Consider the following 21,083-nt stretch of genomic DNA (forward strand, 5'->3'; position numbering starts at 1 on the left):
AAATTATATTTGTGGTTTATTTTGTCATGTTTTTCCTTTTCTTGTCAGTGGTCTTGCATACATATCAGGTTTAATTAACCTATTTACCTATATAGGGGTCTCCATTGCTCATATATAAACAGGTTTTTATATTTGATTGTAACAGTAACCACTAGGAAGAGCAGGGCCATATGTGTAAGTCTGGGTTTGATCCAGTGTGAATTATGACAAATTATGATGTTTTTTTGAAAGATTGAGCAGCTGGAATCACAGCATGGCATATTCTGACTACCTCCCAGCATCTTTCACTGCATTTGAATTGTACTGACCTGCTCTCGTGTTTATTAATATTACCACAAGAGGGAGCTACACCTAATGGAAGATTAAATGTATAACAAGAAACCTATTTCACTCTATTAACAGGAAAGTACAGTAGTTGCAAGACTGAGTCGTGTGTATGTATGTATATTGAGAATTATGTACACTACTCATCAAAAGTTTTAGAACACCTTAATTTTTCCAGTTTTTATTGATAATTATGCAGTTCAATGTACTCTGAAATTAAAGTCTAGAACAAATAAACAATTGGAGATAAAAAATAAATAATGGAATAGTTTTGTTTAACAAATTTTATACACATTTTTGACTCATCAAAGTAGCCACCTTTTGCAGATATAACAGCCAAACACTCCTGGCATTCTTCTACAATGGAAATCAAATATTGTTCTGAAAGTTCTTCCCAACACGATTGCAGAAGTTCCCACAGATGTGTTGCACTTGTACGTTGCTTTGCTTTCACCCTTCTGTCCAGTTCATCCCAAACCAGCTCAATGGGGTATAAGTCTGGAGACTGTGCTGGCTATTACATGATTTGAAGCCTACTGTCTTGTTCTTTTCTTCTAAGGTAGTTCTGACGTAGCCCAGAGGTATGTTTTGGGTAATTATCTTGCTGTAGAATGAACCCTTGACCAACTAGGTGTATACCAGAGGGTACTGCATTTTGCAGCGCCATGCAGTGGTAGCCATTTTGGTTCAGGGTGCCATTCACGTCGCCGACTCTGGATCCAGCAAAAGATCCCCAGACCATCACCTTCTCCATGTTTAACAGTTGATGTCACACACTGAGGAACCATCCTTTCGCCTACTCGACAGTGTAGAAAAACCCAACGTGATGAACCAAAGATTTCAAATTTTGATTCTTCAGTCCATAAGACCTTCTTCCAGTCTTCAGTATTCCACTGGTGGTGCTTCATGGCCCAGACAAGCCTCTTTTTCTTACTTTGCCATCTAGCAATGGCTTTCTTACTGCCACTCCACCTGTCAAACCTGCAACTCAAAGTCTTCTCTTCACAGTTGAAACTGAGACTTGCTTACTTCGACCAGTGTTAAGCTGTGCTTGAAGCTGTTGTCCTGTGAGCTGCCTATCACGCAGCTGCCTATCGAGCTGTTGACTCTCAGAAACTTGTCTTCTTCCTCTATTGTGGCTTTGGGTCTGCCAGACCTCTTCCTGTCAGAGTTTCCTCCAGTTTCCAAGTGCCTTTTGATGGTGTAGGAAACTGTACTCACTGACACCCTGGTTTTCTTTGCAATTTCTCTAAAGGAAATACCTACACTTTTAAGGGTTATAATGGTCTGTCTGTCTTCCTTTGTTAACTGCTTTTTTGTAGCCATTATGATAGTGTAACCCAGTACTAATTAACCTGGATGCTAGAATTTTATTATTCAGGGTCTGAGATCACTAACATATTAAAATACATATATTATAATGTCTTGGGTTTCAAAGAAAGGGGAAAAAAACTAAAAACATTTAGTTTCATATTGATTTAAAAGAGGGATTACACATAGTACATAAATGTATTTCAATAAGGTCATATATATACACCGATCAGCCATAACATTATGACCACCTGCCTAATATTGTGTAGGTCCCCCTTTTGCCTCCAAAACAGCCCTGACCCGTCGAGGCATGGACTCCACTAGACCTCTGAAGGTGTGCTGTGGTATCTGGCACCAAGACGTTAGCAGCAGATCCTTTAAGTCCTGTAAGTTGCAAGGTGGGGCCTCCATGGATCGGACTTGTTTGTCCAGCACATCCCACAGATGCTCGATTGGATTGAGATCTGGGGAATTTGGAGGCCAAGTCAACACCTTGAACTCGTTGTTGTGTTCCTCAAACCATTCCTGAACCATTTTTGCTTTGTGGCAGGGCGCATTATCCTGCTGAAAGAGGCCAATGCCATCAGGGAATACCGTGTCCATGAAAGGGTGTACATGGTCTGCAACAATGCTTAGGTAGGTGGTATGTGTCAAAGTAACATCCACATGAATGGCAGGACCCAAGGTTTCCCAGCAGAACATTGCCCAAAGCATCACACTGCATCCGCCGGCTTGCGTCCTTCCCATAGTGCATCCTGGTGCCATGTGTTCTCCAGGTAAGCGACGCACATGCACCTGGCCATCCACGTGATGTAAAAGAAAACGTGATTCACCAGACCAGGCCACCTTCTTCCATTGCTCCGTGGTCCAGTTCTGATGCTCACGTGCCCATTGTAGGTGCTTTAGGCAGTGGACAGGGGTCAGCATGGGCACCCTGACTGGTCTGCGGCTGCGCAGCCCCATACGCAACAAACTGCGATGCACTGTGTGTTCTGACACCTTTCTATCAGAACCAGCATTCACTTTTTCAGCAATTTGAGCTACAGTAGCTCGTCTGTTGGATCGGACCACACGGGCCAGCCTTCGCTCCCCACGTGCATCAATGAGCCTTGGCCGCCCATGACCCTGTCGCCGGTTCACCGCTTTTCCTTCCTTGGACCACTTTTGATAGGTACTGACCACTGCAGACCGGGAACACCCCACAAGAGCTGCAGTTTTGGAGATGCTCTGACCCAGTCGTCTAGCCATCACAATTTGGCCCTTGTCAAAGTCGCTCAGATCTTGACGCTTGCCCATTTTTCCTGCTTCTATCACATCAACTTTGAGGACAAAATGTTCACTTGCTGCCTAATATATCCCACCCACTGACAGGCGCCATGATAACGAGATTATCAGTGTTATTCACTTCACCTGTCAGTGCTCATAATGTTATGTCCAACGAAATGTCCAATGTCATAATGTCCTACGAAAATAAAACTAGTATGGTTCCGTCTTACTTGAAGAAGAGAATAACGTGGGAAAAGCAAGCTGTGAATGTAATGTAGAAGCTCATCCGAAGAGAAAGAAATCCTTCCTTTGTAAATTGAATGTCTGCAGCTCCTCTTCGACAACTGAAGATGTGCTCCTATTAATTAAGTAGATTATTCAGGTATAAAGGAAAAGGAGAAACATGGAGATGTATTTTTCTCCAACTGCACCTGCATTACTCAGATAGGTAGCACTGCCATAAACCGGTTGCTGCAAAGTGGCGTAATGCGTGCCTGAAAGCAGTTTAAAGTGATATCGACCTTTTTGTTTTTCTAAGTAGCGAAACTGCAGGTGGGTTACATCAGCAATAACTTACTTGCTGTAGTACAATACTGTCCATGTGTAAAATGACATACCTAGCTACTCCACCCACAAAACAGTCAGTACAGCTTCTCGGCACTTTTTATTTGAGACGTAAAACGTAGCTGCGTCGTGACGTCATGACGCTTAAGACGGCGGTGTAAGAGGCGGCTGCTCAACCAATAAGCTACACACAGACCCTCAGCTGGTGAGTCCGTTTGATTTTAAGTGACATTTATGTTATTTTTCATTGCATGACAATTTATACAGCCCCGATATATAAATACGTCTCTAACACTTAGTAACAGTCAGCGGCAACACGAATAAAAAGCAGAAACAAAAGCATGCAACCCGCAGGCATTGTGTAGATTTATGTTTTCCACTGGCAATGCGCGCAATGATCAAGTAATGTGAATCTCGAACAACATTGCGCCTTAATTGCATAGTAAATCAATCATTATTCAAAGGACGAGCAAGTTTTCTTCTTCAGTTTCCATGCAGCAGTTGAATGCATGTTGCTCGGGTCCAGTCCAATGAGACGTCCAGCAATGCACACGATTTGAAAATTGAAAGTTAAAGCGTCCGTGTCGTAAAAGCGAAGGTTATGTTGGATTGTTAAATGCTTATTGTAATATGAGGCTTTTTATTATTATTATTATTATTATTATTATTAGCTATAATTTGCTGCAGCTTCTTGACAGCATTAGTAGTAGGCATCATATTACAGAAAAACAGTTACATTACATTTAGTTAGCTTCCGTCCAGGTATGTAATAATCTATGTGTTGCTGTTTGCAGTTATTTATGTACACTTATTAAATTCATTAAGTCATTTTGAATAGAACACCCTGTTCACGGCCACTCCCAGTGTTGACAAGACATACATAAAAAAATCTTGGAGACTAAGAATTTCCATTCCTCTGATAAGTTCAGGCAACTTTATAATTTACTTTATATTTAACCTCTGAAGGGTTATACAATTGACACAGATTCTTGCAAACTGGAGTAGTCTAGTGTGCAAAACATGCAGAATATATTCCAAGTTCAACTATAATAAACATCATTTATCTGCATGTGAGAACACGCTGATTATTGGTCTTAATTATTATTATGTGCTGAAAGGGTGGGGTAAGCATAGGAGGAGAAAAATGAAAGGGCTAACAATACACAAGTAATCAGGAGCAAGATGGAGCATAGTTTAATAAGAAAGTACATACAAGTAAAATTGCCCCACACCCCAGGAGATTAGTAACTGTAATACAGCAGAATCTCTAAACAGATGTGTCAGTGATCCACACAAGGTGCTCAGGGACTGTACAGTGCTGACCTTAGTTAGAAAGTAGTTCCACCACTTATGTTTGAGGGTGAAAAGGAGCAGGCTGTGGAGGAAGGGAGTGGAGAGGGGGAACAGCAGGTCTTCTGCAGGACTGGACCACCAGAGCGGTCTGGAGAGAGTGTAAGAGAGGGGAGTCTGTAGTTGGATCTGTGCAGACTGGTTGTGCCAGCGGTAGGCAAGAACCAATGTCATGTACTGGGTGTGAGCCGATATCAGGAGCCATTGGAGAGAGAGGAGTAGTAATGGAGTAGCATGTGCGACTCAAGGCAGGATGCAGTGGGACCCCAGACAAGCAGCTGAGTTCTGGATGAGCTGGAGCGGGCGGGTAGCAGATGCAGGCAGGCCAGTCTAGAGGGAGTTGCAATCATCCAGGTGTGCGTGAACAAGGGTGTGGATGAGCAGCGGAGTCGAGTAGTTGGGGAGGAAGCAATAGATTCTGTGTAGGTAACTCGGGAAGAATTGATGTGCAGGGAGTAGGTCAGAGAGGGTTCAAGGTTAATGTAGGATTTAGAGCGGAAGAAGAAGGGAGAGTGGGGGGGATTTGAAGGCTTGGAGGAAGGGGAAAGAAGAGAAAATTAGATTTGGAAAGTTTGAGATAATACACGAGTGCAAACTGACAATAATACCATATACTACTACCACTGATAATACATACTTATATGAACATACATACGATCACGAACATGATCGTACGTGCTACTACTGCCGACCTTCATTTTACCCGATTATTGATGCAGACTACTCCTAATCTAAACGATACAACTTCAATTACAAACCATCACTGATATTAACCTGCATACTACCATACAAATACATATCCAGGAATATAAAGGCGAATGCAAAAATTACTATCACATGCAAAGTATCTTTAGATACTTGGAATTGTGATTAGAAAGTTTCTTAATGTACACATGGGAAGAAATGATACAAATGTCACTCCTTTAGTATACAGTAATAGTTGTGTGGTCCTGAGGTTTATAGAAGAAACGAGAATGTGGGAAAAGTAACTACATTGCATGTTAATAGTATTGATCCATTACACCCTCTTGCCATTTTGGTCTTGGAACAAAACAAAACAAAAAATCTCCCTCGTATACTAAAGCACCACTTATCTAAACTCGTCCTTAGGTGTGATATATAACCCAAATAAACAGATTATAAACCAGCCGGAGCAAGCGTTTTGCAAAGACCCAACTGGAAATAAAATGAACATGTAAATAACAGTCGGTTTGGAAAAATACAGATTTCATTCCTCAAAATCTCTGTCGGGAAGTAGTAAATAATCATTTCAAAAGGTGCAGATAAATATGTAGTTCTCTCCATCTTTAAAAAGCGCAGTTAATCTACCACACTTGCAGAAGCATGCTTTGCAATGCTGCGGTTTTCTTTATTAGTATTATTAATCAAAACAGTGCACTTTGTATCCTAGGGGTCCACATAAGAACCAGAACATGCATACATGGATATAGCAGTCTGCACGACAACACTGAACTGTTTGGATACACAAACCATGTACTTGAATCCATGCATTTAGACAATGAACTCCGCTGCAGTGGGCGATTATTAAATATAAAGCCGGTACTACCCCTTTAAATGCCAGCTGCTGGGCAGGAAGCGTGCGTCAATTTCAAAGTGCTCCAGTGCCGGTGCGCATGCGCGGAGCCGACTCCATTCTTGTCCAGCAGCACCAGTCGGGGTGGAGAGGAGACGGTCCCGCTGGCTTCAATGCAGAGTCACCTGGCCATTAAACCGTGCGTCTGCAATTAGTGGCTTTGATTGCGAGGAGCTGGGCACGGTAAATACACCCGACGGGCACCCGGAGTGGGCCGTCACCGGGGCTGGGCGGATTGTGTTGGGTGCATTGTTAAAGTGCGGGTTAATCAATGAAATGCTGTTGTATTATCAGCAGCACAGTCGTTTATCGCCATTTATTTTAAAAAAGGGATGGGTTGCAGTGCCAATCGATTGCGGCTCTTTTCTGGATGTATTAATACACACCGACACTCAATCGCGATGCTGCATCTCACCGACGCGTTGTTTTTGTAATCGGTGCAGACGAGGCGAAAGCATCAATGGCAAATTCAGCCATTACCTTGATGGCCGGTCAGCTAGCGCCCGATATTGCTTTTTATTCAATACACGCAAACCTCCCCGCTGATTGCAATTGCACTTAATTAAAGCATTGTTAGCATTCGTGTCATAGACTGGGCGATTGGGGTTCAATCCACACGAAAGCAGGCTGGCTGTGAAATGGTTATTTGTAAATAACAGGGCCTCGTTGTGCCGTGGCTGGGATTGCCAATTGTATGCCTGTTGTGAGCATTAACCCCACAGATCATTCTAGATGTGATCATGATTGGTATTAATTGGTGAATAATCGGTTAAAATGACGTATAATACTATAACTGCCGATTAATGATGATGATTGTAATTGGTATGTTCTGCGCATGAGCTCAGTGTTTATTTTGGAAAGGCATTCCAATCATACATGCAGCTTTTAAATATGTGCATGTACACAAACATTTAGTCCAGATCCCATGTATGTTTTTAACACCTCGAAGCTGTGGGCTACGTGTTTGAGTGAAAACACACGCACACACACACATTTATTAATCATTGCTTGTGCTTAGATTTAATATCCCCTTCGTTTAACTCATCCTAGGTTGCTTTTCTGCAAACCAAGCCAGTATTTAATCCTTTTAATGCCAGATGCTTGTCTACGACTGAGTAAGGCTGCTATAATCTGTTAAAAACGAAAGACCACGACATGTCGACAGGCACAGGACTGGATGTAACGTCTTTGCAATTAGATTCATTGAGACTCAAATAGCATTTCCATGGTTAAAATGTAGAAAATGAACAATTAGCATTTGCAAGTCATTTACTGAAGAACTGTCCTATTGTGCTAGGCTGTCATTTTGTATGAGCAACCCTTGGTAGCAAAAGGGTTATCCTCAATCCTCTTATGGATTTTAATATATGAATACATGAGAAATTACTTTGTCATATATGAGGTGATATCCCCCTTAATAATAATAAAAACCCACACTGAAATCATTTAGGATGCACAACAACTTTTGACTTTGTTTGTAATTCAGCACACCAAGCATAACAACCTGCATAGTAGGAATGACCAAAACCCAACCACGTTCAGATTAATTTAATCACGTGATGAAACCATATAATGCACAGTTTGTGGATGATTGTCATTTTCTTAAACCTTCAGTAAAACAATGTATCATCCATATACATATCCAAGTCAGGACTGTATAGAAATGACACTGCTACAAGAATAAATAAATCAGGGCATTTCAAAATGTTTTACATTATTTTCATAATTGAAACACTGAACATAGCACAAAATGAAGGCCTACTCAAGGCATAAGTTGGCTTCCCTGAATGTTGTAATTGCTAATGCACGCCTTTTGTGCTTTTAACCCATACAAAAATCTCATTTATATTATTATAATTATTATTTATTTTTTGGCAGACAATCTTATGCAGGAAGACTTATATGAGCAAGTGTGCTAATGGAAATAGTCTCATTAGCCATACCACTCTGTGTACCTTGGTAAATACGAAGATGTTCTGAACACATTTAAATGTTTTTGTTATATCAAAGCATTCGTTATTGTGTTTATCTCTGTGTTTAAATATTTATTTTCCATCTGTTGATGTTTGTTAAGGCTCTGCTTTTTAACATCCATGAGGCAAGTTTATGTAATGATATTTTGATTTATGGAAATAAAATGAAACAACACCAATATTTTAAAACATGTCAGTAGTGGTGTGTATGTGTGTGTGTGGGGGGTCGGTTGTGAAGTAATATCTTTATTTTTTGTCAGGGCGTATAAAAGACTAATAGAGAAATGGCTTTGCTTGTGTTCAGCAAGAACATGGTCAGGATGTGCCACACTTTATGTGCATGTAATGATGACATGTCTACCTTTTGAGGAGGGGACATTAACACAGTCTTCTCATCTCAACCACAGGGCTGCCTTGGAACTGTGGACTACTGAATTATGAAGCAAAGTCGTTCCTGCCCCTCCTTCATCTCTTGTTACCACTGCCATTACCAGTGTTACTGCTGCTAGCTACTTGGTTTGGGCTCTTCAAAAAACCCCACCAGCTGCTGTCCACCCACACATGCTGCATTGTTGCCATACCCCAGCTTGCATCTCCATATTGCAGCCTCTCTGTGACCTTCAGCGAATATCGGGTCAACCTCTGGGATAAAAATAAAACTTGTCTTTTATCCAGACCTGCCACCCTCAAGTCTTTTGGTTTTTGCCACCTCAGCTGATTGTCCCGTGGTCTTAGAAATATGGAGCCCAACATGGAGTACTGTGTGGCGCAGGTGATGCAGAAGGATGTGGGAAGGCGGCTCCAAGTGGGACAGGAGCTCATAGACTATATCTCAGACCGACAGAAATCCTCCGATCTGGAACAAGATCAGACCATGCTGGACAGAATGGTGGACGGGATTGCCACCTTGTGGGTGAACTCCAGTAATTTTAAGGTAAGTCTGCAGTGGCAGGAGTGGAACAGAACTACACTATCGCCTTTTGTTTGATGTGCATCAGATTTCATTGTCAGAAAGTCTTGATAAAAGTAAATGACATCCAGTCCAATTTGAATTTGACCTTGTTTTTTTACCTTCCGTAAGAGGAGACGCAGTTTGTGTGTTAGAAACAAAATCCTTCATAAATACCGCTTTTCGTCTGGGGAAAATTAAGCTGGATTGAATTGAACTGAATCAGCGCACAGAGGCTAGTCAATAGTTAAAAAAAATTTAGTAAAGAGAAGCTTCAGAAACCGATTACTGTACTTCCATAAAGCCAAGCATTTCCCCAGAGTGGAATTTTAGTACATTGATTTTCTTGAAATTGTAAACTTTTAACTGCTTTTGCTAGATCAATAGTTATGTGTCGGTTATATGAAGAACATGGTCTTGGCCTAGTTGGTAATGACTGGACAGAGTAAAATAAGATCAGTTGAACAGGGCAGCTGATCTAATTAGCTATGGCATGTTGGTGCTCCATTCGGTGTTATTGCACTTTGAAGTCTTGTTATTCATGTAGCAAATTTACTTTGTTAGTTCCCTCATAACCACAGATCTTTGCAAGAGTGCCCTGAACATACAATATTCAGGCAGTTCAGAGTCATTCCTGGCCTCGTCACTAACGGACATTTCACTTGGCATCGCTTCGGCAGCTCTCGGCCAAAGTATGGCCTTTAATGGAATGAAAGATAAACAGTCTTTCACACTGCAGGTCCACATTATATTAGAAAGAGAGAAGAAATTTGTATTCTGTACTGCAGTACATCGTGGTGCATTGTTGCCTTTCCTATATTTTGATCTCTAATGCATAATGTATGACCATATTTCAAGTTCAGTTTCTTAGTAATAAAGCTAAAAATATACTTAAAATGAACTATTACATAAGTTATTTACACTCTTGAAGACAGTCTTGTTTGTCACAAAACCTTAAATAAGTGTTAAGTGTTATCTGGCCAAAACACAGTGAAGATAAGTTGCCTAAATCGAACAGGAAAAACCTGGTGGGGGGGATTTTTCTTGGAGTGTTGGAAGACTCGCACTAATTAAGAACAGTATCATTTGTGGTTTTCCTGTTGGTGCGTGGGATAATCGTTCTTCATTGCATAAAACAAAAGCACTGTGATGAATGTAGATAAGTAGCGAAGGAAAACATTTCAGTTTATTATAAAAAAAAAAAAAGGTTTATTTTTCAAAACATAGTTCAGTATTAATCCAAACATTGTCCTTTTAGTTGTTAGTGTAGGGGGTCTGGCCAGTTCATATTAGGAAATTAGACTGGAAAAACAGTCTTTCATTGTAACTGTTGACAGACACAATACTTTTGATGTACTTTCCGCAAATGTAAGCTGTGACCTAAAAATGTGGGCTGTTCTAGGCTGGTACAATAGCTGTATTTAAGTTTTGCAGCCTTTGCAGGTTATTTACATATTTAGAACTAACTGGTGAATATTATGTGTACCTTTTGACCTGTCCAAAACACATGTGGGTTTATTGCTTGAAAGCTGTGCATTTAGTCGCCTTGAATAAGAATGGTGTTGCTTTAGGAGTGAGTTCATCCACTTCCACGCCTCATCTTTGATCACTGATGGGGGCAGGTTCCTAAAGCATCATTTCTTTGCTATCATTGATGTCTCTCTCTGACACCATCAGCTCCTGACTTGCTGTATCTTTTTAAATGCGTCTTGATTGCTTAGCTTTTCCTGTTTTTAATGGAATACAAAGGAATTTCAGAGGGGGGTTTAATTAGATGGTTTCTTAAGAACATTCTGTAGTATTTCTGAAAGTTATTCTTAAGCTTCTTTTAAACCTTTAATGAGTATGAAAGGAAACCCAGATTCATGCAGAAAAAAAAATATACTTAGGAGTTACCTTCTGCTTGAACAAATTAATTAATTTATTATTAACAATTGTCTATTTATGCTAATCTAGCAGCCTGTGGTTTTTCTATTTTGGTTAAAAATAATGATATTATACAAAAGGATTATTTAGGTAAATGACTATGAAGACGTGTCATTTTCTAATGTGCTCAGATCCAATCCCGTTCTGTATATCTATGCTGCCAGAGAGACTGCACTGGGGATTTCCACTAAGACGTTACAACAGATTTCCCATATTAAAAATCATGACCTGAATTTCACTCTTGACTGTGGAGATGCAGGACTGATAAAACGATACCGAGCTGTGAGTTTCAGCGCTGTAAAATGAAGACCCTCTCCAGCCCAGACTGCTGTATGGTATTTATAACATTTCAGGTGCAGGAATGGGACCATTGTCAGAGTAGCCTACTTCAGTAGTTTTCACCTAATGTGAAGGCCTAAGCACTCAAATTGGTTAAAAAAAACAACAACAATTAAAGAAGATGAATGTGTAAATTGTACCTTAATAGACTAAGTTCAGTCTGATCCAGGATATAGCTGTAATTTAGACATATGTATTACTGAGGGACACTGTTGCCAATGACAATGGAAGAATGCAGCTGTATGTTTGGAATATTTGTTGTTTTCTGTAAAGCACCATTTTATATACTGGTTCCACTGGTTTCTGCTGGAAAAAATCCTGTCTGCAGTGTAAACCTGTGATTTCCAGCTATGCGTGCAGGTTACCTGAAAAAAAACCATCCATCATTGTATTCAACAGAATCAAATGGAACGTAAGAGACACCAGGACAGAAGTTTGTATCGATCTTTTTAAGAATCAAACGGTTAATTGTGCTGATTATTTATTAATGCACACTGTCCCAGTGTGAAACCTCTGTAAACCTTCCACCTCCCCTGTTTCTTAATTTACGAATCCCTATCAACATCTCCATTCCGTGCTGCATTAGTTCAGCTGAGAACCCTCAAATTGCATTGTAGCTTTTCATGTAGACCGGTTGCAAAGAGTGAAGTCACGTTCCTGGAAAAATAAATAGACTTCGGGTAGATTTATTTTTTCTTTGGTAACATCGTGTGCAGTCTGTTTTAGCTTTACTCCTATCTGCTCTGCTAATGCAGGAAGGCATAAACAAACAAACAATCAACAAATCCAACAACACATAATGCTATGCCAGTTAACTTCTTTCTTTCTGTCATTCTTTGTCATTTACCGCCACTTTTTGTTGTAATAACGTATGAAATAGTGTAGCTCATCCTGCCACTGCGATGGAATGAATGCTCTTTTAGATGTAATAATAATCCTTTTTGAAAGTGATTTCTGCAGTGCACTGTCCTGGCATGGTTGTGCCAGAGAGAATACTATCTTTGCTGTTGAATCAGCGCCTCTTTTCTTTACTGAACGTGTCGTGTAACAACAGGTCTCTGGACCGCAGGAATTCTTGTTGTTTTTGAAATATTATACTTCTTAAGAATTAAGATTGTCTTCGCTATCTTTGTCAACAACATGTAGCCCATTGTGCAGATCATGCCTCAGTTCCTTGACTGTGTGTCTCTTAATTTATTGGCATTGTTTGCTTATTGTATGTGTTTTGATTATATATTCATCCTGAAGTAAATAAGTGACTTTGATCTGCCATAAAAGCGCACGTAATTCCCTTTCTGGACCGTGTCAGGCACTTGGTTTGTCAAGAGATTAATACCAGAGGTGTGTGTTGTATACAGTTCTCCTGGTGCTGCACAGTGCTCTGCTAAACTCCTCACTGTCATGTGTTTGCCTATAGTTTGATTAAAACACAACAATATGAAATCCCAGCAGATGGATGTCTTTGTCAGTGTCGGGCACGGACAAGATTGAAGGCTGGACTCGGTTCAACTTCAGGAGGTGTTTATCATATAAATTTGTACATCTTTGCTTGGAAAAGGTCAAAAACATATCACAAATAATCTTTGTACATTTTCTCTGAAGCTCTTTCCTCAGGCAAGAGGATCAGATCTGGACAATAAAAGTGTTATTTTTCATGTAAAAATCATACATAGTGCTTCGTGTGCAAATTAACTAAATTGGCTGTACATATGACACATGACCACATTGGCAGACTGTAATTCTATTGGAGCTTTTATAGCAACTAATGTCATTAAAGGATAAGGAGAAAATTCGCATGGAATATTTGCATAGCCAGTTTGTTTCCACTGTCATTTTTATCTAAAGGGGTTTAATAAAAACTGTGTGTGTTTAAGAATACCTCACTAACGATAACATACATATTTATTTAATTTTCCATCTCTTGATAGTTGTCTTTTTGTTATTCCATTCCCATCATACATATAAGCCTACATTGTTTCTGAACTGACCCTGTCAGTCAATATCATGTCTTCTGTGTAGACTTCACTTCTGTACTTTGGGTTCAGTGCCTGTACAATATTAGTCCAATTAATATAAACTGAATGTAGACCGATTAGCCAGCGATTGTCTCTTTGATTTAATCAGGGTTTTGACCACAGCAGGAGCCTTGCAATAAAAGCAGCTTTGGTAACCGGCTACTTTGTGGTCACTTCAGAAACATCACTTCTTAAGAGATTTATAATAATAAAAACGATGATGGTTAAGTTGCTGAATGAGCAGGATATGATTTATTGAGGAAGTTTAAAGCAGTAGAGCACTTTTTGAACAGAGCCTTCAGTGTGCATGCTAACCCATGCCTTTATGTGCTGAGTGAAGTGAAAAGACATGTTTATTGCACTGCTCTACCTGACAAACCTGTGTGTGCTGGGAGGAGCACGACACTCACGATGACTCTTCCCTGACTCTCGTCCCTGCCCTGACAATATTTAGTCATGCTTAAAGGATGCCGATCTGGACTCTGGCCAGAGTGTGCTGTGTCTGTGACTGCGAGACACTCCTCCACATCTTTTGACAACTCAAAAGTTAAAGGTCATGATCATTGGAAAATAAGAACAGGATTAAATGATTGCAGAATCTAAACAGAATAAACTTGTGCCAAAATGTATTGATACTGCATTGAAAATTATACTCATTGCTGGTATACAGATTTGTAAATGGACACAGTCATTTATGTATATATTAGGTATTCATTATATAGTTCACACTTTTGTACGGTCTGCCCCCCACTGGCGGCTGTAGTTCCCATAGCTTTGAGCAGCCATGTCTTGTCCCTGCTCAGATAGCAAAGGTACACCAGATGGGTATAAAGATACAGATGGGTCATGATGACTACAGACCTAGATATCATTATTACATGAGATATGTTGCTGTACACACCTCTCAGCTTGTTTAGTTAGTTTGTAAATTTCTGCTGCATAGCCCTGCTAGTGCTAGCAAGACAATAATGTGTCAGGAATAGAGTAGGCTAAATCATTTGTTGTCCTGTTAGTCATTCTTAAATCTCCTGCTGACACAGGCGCCCCATCTTTCTAAAGCGATGCTGTCAATATTCAGCGCATCTCCCCTGCTTTGTTTGATGTGGAGTCCTACATTACAGATTTAATGCAGAGCCATTCTCCCCAACCCACCCCCCAGCAGACAAACAAGACAAATACACCCTGCTACGCTACTGTGCTCTTCCTTCCAAGACCCTTTGTCCGTAATAATAATTCTCATGTCTGTGGGTTTCCACTGTGAAATATGCATGCAGATACATTTCTTGTTTCTGATGCATTCGGTGCACTGTGCTGCAGCAGATTATTGATTCCCGCTCCGTGTAGTGTTTCTGCATTAAGGGTTGGCTGTGTGGCGCTGGAGCTGCGATGGTTGCAAAGGGGGACAGTGTGAATGCTCAGAGCAGCTCCTGTCTAGATTAATGAATCTGCAGGTTTCTGCCTGGCGCTTTTCTGTCTCCGTGTGCGGGAAGGTTGCCAAGCTCCAGAGTAACTCTTTCAGGGCATCACTTCTCCAGTGCTGAATAAAAACACAGAGGAAGACATCCATAACAATGTTTTAGGCTACAATAAATAAACACAAATCTTAATTTGCATTGGCTTAAATTTACATACTATTTACTAAATAGTTCATATTTGCAGAATAGTAACCACCCCCTTAGTAATGATCTTAATTATCAATTTTAAGTAATGTTTTATTATTGTTCAGTGCGCTGACAGTATTCAATACTCGACAGTTCTACATGTTATTTTACTGTGTGCTCGATTTGTGTAGAAATCATTAAGATTTTTGTCAGAATTAATGGAAAATAGTTGTGTGGCACTCAATCTTTAAACCACTTATCATGCTTAAGGGTTCAGTACAGTCTGAAATGACCTCAAGCTTGTATGCCATGAACTAACTGCATTCCCTCAAAGCTGTTTGGGTTGATTTGTCCTAAAACCATGCACACTAGACAATATATAATTATGTCTTCAGGAGACATTTAGACTGCAAGAATTGCGTATCTGTGGGTTTCTGCTCGATGACATTAATGTTAGTGAAGGCAGTCGCAGAGTGTGCTTACTGACAGCATACCTCTCCAAGACTGATGTTTATGGGAAGAAGTCGTCTCAATAGCCTTGTGCTAGTCAACTGTAACAGTTTGGCTTTCCAGCCTGTGCTCAGAGTTTGCCTGAAATTGTTTTCCTCGTACTTCTTAGTTATTTTCTTTTTTTTTTTTTTGATAGTTGAAGCACATTACAGAATAATAAACACACTTTGTCCGGCTGTTTACCACTTTTCATATCTAGAGTAGGCTGGTTTGGATGCTTATTGAACCGTGCCGGCCATGACCAGCTCAAATTAGGATGGGAACGGAAAACAACAGCCCTGGCTATGGATCCAGAATGAAGGAGAGAATGCTGGTCTCTGGTTATAGTTTCAGTTTTGAATGTTTGTTATATAATGCCTATGAAATAAATGGTATGCCCAGTGATCAATAATATACATTCTTTTAAAGGTCATAAAATCTGTTCATTGTTTTTATTGCTTACTTTAGTTTTAGTACTTTGGCATTGTGCACTTCGCTAATTTGATGTTTCTGGAATGTTATGCTAATTGTTGGATTCTGTTACACGGGGAATAGGTATGGCTACACTTGGTGCTTAATTAGTTGTCTGATCTTCTGGGAATGCATCGTTTTATTCCTTTGGGCATGAGTTTCTTTTATTATTTATAGTTTTTGTGATGCAAATGTAATCAATACTAGGACTGGAAAATATAATCTCCTTTTCCCAATATTTTTCCTTAATTGTATTCCTTGAGTCATTTACATTACGTGTAATTTGACGTTTTAATAGTATAATTTTATTAGCTGACATTTTTTACTTTCATTTGGATGCAAATCTGAATTTGTATCGGCTGTTAATTTATACTTTTATTAGTTCATGTTTTACAGTTTGTTTGGAATACTGCATTTGCATATTTTGTCGTGCTCTTAGATCACCAAAACACTTTGATTACCACTGTTTGTTGTTTAATTCACAGTTAATCTTCATGTACAGTACATTTAAAAAAATAACGGCGATTTTCCAACATGAAGAAAACCTCTTACAGAGAACAATGATAAAGATTTTTTCTTATTCCTGAAAATCCAATGACCCTAAACAAAATACCTATACATTTTTCCTATGTTTGTGATTAATATTGCTGCCATTGCCTGTCATGTTTCCTGGCTTTAAATTCATAACCTCAGTGCATTGTAGGTTGAATTACGTTAAGTGAAGTTTGGACAAACACAACATTTTTATCTGTTGAGCTCACAATTGAAACCCATGAATGAGCCAATTGTACATGGCAGCATAATGAGGTCCTTGGTTTAAAATAGTTCTACAAACCAGCCTGTGTCATTGACTGTGTTCCAGATTGCTGCTTTACAGCAGCTGTTCATAAACTCCTCTCGTACACAACTGCCCATATACAGTAAGAAAGAGTCCATAGTGTAACCATGCGGTGGGGCAGAGTAGTAATGATAATATTACATTTCAGAGTTCCTCTGTAAAGTGAAAGAAATGTTTCTAGTAGGCCAGTTATCATGAGTGTGTTGTATCTGGCTTGGCAAAGTCAGAAATGAGGTCAGTTAAGAGAAGCAGTTGTGGGCAGTCTGTTGTGTTGAAAGTGTGCAGAGGCAAAAGCAGCCGTGTCCGGGACGCGCTCGCACTAGTGTTCCCAGGAACAGGAGAACTAATTTAATGAACCAACTCAAGTTTGAAGTAGTTTTTCCAATTGATGTACAATAACCTATGTTGTGTTCATGGGGTGATTTAACAGGCTCCTTTTACCATTTAAGTAAGCTACATGTTATTTTCTAATGAACCAAACCAAACAATTTTCTGTCAGCCTCGTGTTGCAGTGAGACAGTTCTCTGATGGAAAGGGGACAGTTTATCTTCAGTTCATGTTTTTGGCAGGCAGGCAGTTTTCTCCGTATTTCAGTCTTCAGCTTCTGTCTAGAAGTGTCAAAATATGATGACAGATTTATACTAATGATCCAGCAAACAAATACAGGGGTTTGATTTATCACTGGCACATTTATTATCCTGTACACATCGTTTAATTTAAACTCAAAGAACTCAAAGCCATATTAATTATGAGTGAAATGGTGGCCTTATTACATCACAGTGTGATATTATCAGTTTATGAATACGTTTTATTTTTCATGCTCTATGCAGCTGTGGTGTTGTAGAGAAAACCTAGCCTACATTGTTGTTCATTTGCAATTAGGGTATTGTTATTTAATTAGTAAAACCTTAATTTCAATTTGGGCCAGTTTGCATAAAGGGTTATCTATGAAGTGACCTTTGGAAGAAATGCTTAGGAGACACTATCTGTGACTAAATAAACAAACCCCCAAAGAAGGGGGCCTCTTCTTTGCACATGAGTTTTCAAACCCTAATTTCACATTTAAATGAATTATGAACTAGTGCCTGCTTTATGTTGTAGCACTATAACAGTTGAACAAAATACGTTTACCATCATGTAGGCCCAAAGTAGTCCTCTGGACACCATAGTATAGAAGTGTGTTGAACAAAGGAATTAAAGTCCAGTGCTCCTGATCCAGACTGGGCAGAAGACAATGCAAGGAAAGTATCCATGTAGCACTCCATGTAGTATAATCCTCCCATTACCAACCGCTAATGACACTAACTGACATGTCAAACCTCTCGCCTGAAAACTGGAGAGATGTCCAATGCAGGCTACAGAGGTTTTCTCAGCCCTAATTATGTAGATAGCATGGCACACATGGCCCTGTGGATGGCTAATTTAAATACCAACATTGTGTTTCTCTATATTTGCATGATAATTATAATAATCATCACTTATCACTTGTCAAACCACACCCACGCACATTTAGCTGAAAATGATTTTCAATCACTTTAATATAGAAATAACATAGCCAAACAAATGTTCTAACCATCTACTTGAAGAGGTTTTATTTTATTTTGATAGATATTGATTGAAGTTTACAAATGAAGATTAAGGAATAGTAGCTGCTTACATAAGATCCCATATAAGATTTCAGCAGCAACTAAAGTTTAAATTACACTATTTCACATCAACTAACAAACATTCAGTTACATTAAGACCTGATTATTCTTCTGGCCCCAGTGCCTGATGGGAATAAAGCTCCTTGTTTCAATAATGACTGCTATGCAGCTTGCATGACCTTTACATTGCTGGATATTTGTAGTTATTTTATGATATTCAGGTCACTGCTGTGTCTTTTCCACCAGCCGATACTCAGGTTAGATAGTCGGTCTGGTGAAAATGGGGAATGCTCATAAAAGGGGAGGTATTTTACACTGAAGAGTTCTTGGACTAATTTTAACAGTACACGTGCAAGGAACGCCTTTGTAAAGAAACGTAGGCTGTGCTGCAAACCTGACCTTGAAATGACAATGCAAGGTACAGAAACCATCCTGTCTTTCATAAAGATCTCAAGCTTAGTACACCACTAGCCTTTAAGGGGTTAACTGTCAAGCAGCAACACATTTATGTCTCTGTTTTACCTCTTAACAAAAGACACTTTGACAATGAAATGCCTAAATGTTCCAAACGTTTTTTACTTGCTCTGAATTTTTTGTTTTGGTAGACGGATGTGTCAGATAGTGTAATGCTCGTCTACTGCAGCACTTCACTCTCTCTGGCTAGACAGCCAGACTTGTTGTGCTCTCTACCTCAGATTTGTCAGCAGCAGGCGTTAACCCCACACGGACTGCTTCACAATTCTGCCTATTGCAGGCTTTGTCTGTGGTGAGAAGGTATTTTGTATTTCTCCTGACTAAGTTATAATCAAATAAATCCCAAATGGAACAAATGGTTCACTTCTTGATTTGCATTGATGTTCAGTAGCATTAGATATGATTCTGCATCCGTGTACTATGGTCTTGATCCTGTGATACGATGGTAATAAATAATTTATGACCCGTCTCCTGCTGTAACTGTTACCTAGTTATATAAAATATCTGCTCTATGTCCGTGTCCTGGTAGTATATTTTGACGTCTGTGTAGTTCCCTAGGGTCCCTCCCAAAGCCAAACAAAAGCAGAAGAAATCCTTGAACGGACGAACAGAAACGAGGAGCTCAACGAAAAAATTTGTGTCCAGCATTAGGCTGCCGACCTGCAGTCTTTAACCCTTTATCAGCCGAATCCGCTCAGCAGTAGAGACACTTTTTGCATAGTATATTAGTATTTTGGTGGATTTATTGATCTATTAAGTTTTTTCAATTGTCAAACTTACATCTGACTTTAATATAACATGTGAACTGCTAATCGTAATCTTAGTATTAGTATTATTTTTATTTTCTCCACAGGTGTAGTATGGTTAGAAAACAGAACCAAGAACAAGGTGTTATACTGTTTCACTGTTGTTGTTCATGCATGCTTGGTGTCACGAAATAAGTATGAAGTCTTTCATACTTTTAGGGTGACATGGGGCTAATGCTAAACCACATTCATGGCATTGACCTGAGTAATGCTATGGGTTTCCATTAGTGGAATAATGTGATATGCTTCACAGTACGGCTCTGGATTAATTTTTGTGGCGGTTCTAAGAATCGGAATTTAACGATCATTGTGCACTGTGAGGTCATTTTAAAGTTTCTGCTGACCTTGTCTCTTGAAATGCTGCTGTAGTAAAAGTGGATCTGCTTTTAGTCCGCTGACTATTTAAGTCTTTTCCATCGCACAGGAGAATTCCTTACAAACTAGACTGACAAATGTAACTAGCCTCCAGGGCATAAAGCAGGGGATTTGTAATGTTTACAGTAAGTACCGCAAGATTTTCTTATTGCAGTTGCCCCAGGTTTGTTTCTCTCGGCGGTGCAGGTAAATCTGAGTGGTCAGCAGTTCCAGTAATGTTTGTGTGTCATGCTCGGAGGATGTATGGAGATTACATTTGGGGTTGCAGAGAATGTACCCTCTGATTCCAGCATCTGTCTGTTTATTCCTGCTAATAGGGATGTCCAAGCATTTTAGAAGAAAAGGAAGAAGAATAAGTCTGTTAGTTTGATTAATTTTTGTCAGTATTATTAGTTTCAGTTTTGGTAATTTGAGAGAAAGACCCAGAATGCCAAGCAGACGGCAATAGAAAGTGAAAGAGCAATGGACATGCTTAGTGCCGGACTGGAGGCGTGTGTGACTGGAGAACGATTGCACTGTCATCGAGTGTGTCTGTCCACCAAGTGCGTGACTGTTAGCAACACACTGGACCAGCCAACCGCGCTCCCGTTCACCCTGCGGCCTTGGGCGGGATTGGAGTGACGTAGAGCACTATATCATACCGGCACTACACACCTGCTTCTCAGATGGGCTGGGAAGGTGAGACTGTTCTGCGCTTTCATCCTGTTAACTGTCTCTAGAAAGTGAGACAGTCTGTAGCTAGAGGCCTATGTTCAGTCTGAATGCAGTCTCA

General features: G+C 39.8%; 1 protein-coding gene across 7 annotated transcripts in view; it reads left to right on the forward strand.

Annotated features, from left to right (window-relative positions):
• The first annotated feature begins 3,616 nt into the window (after nucleotides 1-3,616).
• The window catches only part of clasp1a (cytoplasmic linker associated protein 1a), an 89,305-nt gene continuing 71,838 nt past the window's right edge, over nucleotides 3,617-21,083 (forward strand). For 4 of the 7 annotated variants that reach the window (XM_066687288.1, XM_066687290.1, XM_066687292.1 and 1 more), the window contains exons 1-2: nucleotides 6,458-6,592; nucleotides 8,790-9,316. In XM_066687288.1, coding sequence (XP_066543385.1) covers nucleotides 9,122-9,316 — 195 coding nt within the window. In that variant the 5' untranslated portion in view covers nucleotides 6,458-6,592; nucleotides 8,790-9,121. Of the gene's footprint in view, nucleotides 3,671-6,456; nucleotides 6,593-8,789; nucleotides 9,317-21,083 lie in introns of those variants that run through there. The other 3 variants (XM_066687289.1, XM_066687291.1, XM_066687293.1) reach the window with 3 other exon arrangements.

Source organism: Amia ocellicauda, chromosome 16, assembly GCF_036373705.1.
Source record: "Amia ocellicauda isolate fAmiCal2 chromosome 16, fAmiCal2.hap1, whole genome shotgun sequence".
Taxonomy (NCBI): Eukaryota; Metazoa; Chordata; class Actinopteri; order Amiiformes; family Amiidae; genus Amia; species Amia ocellicauda.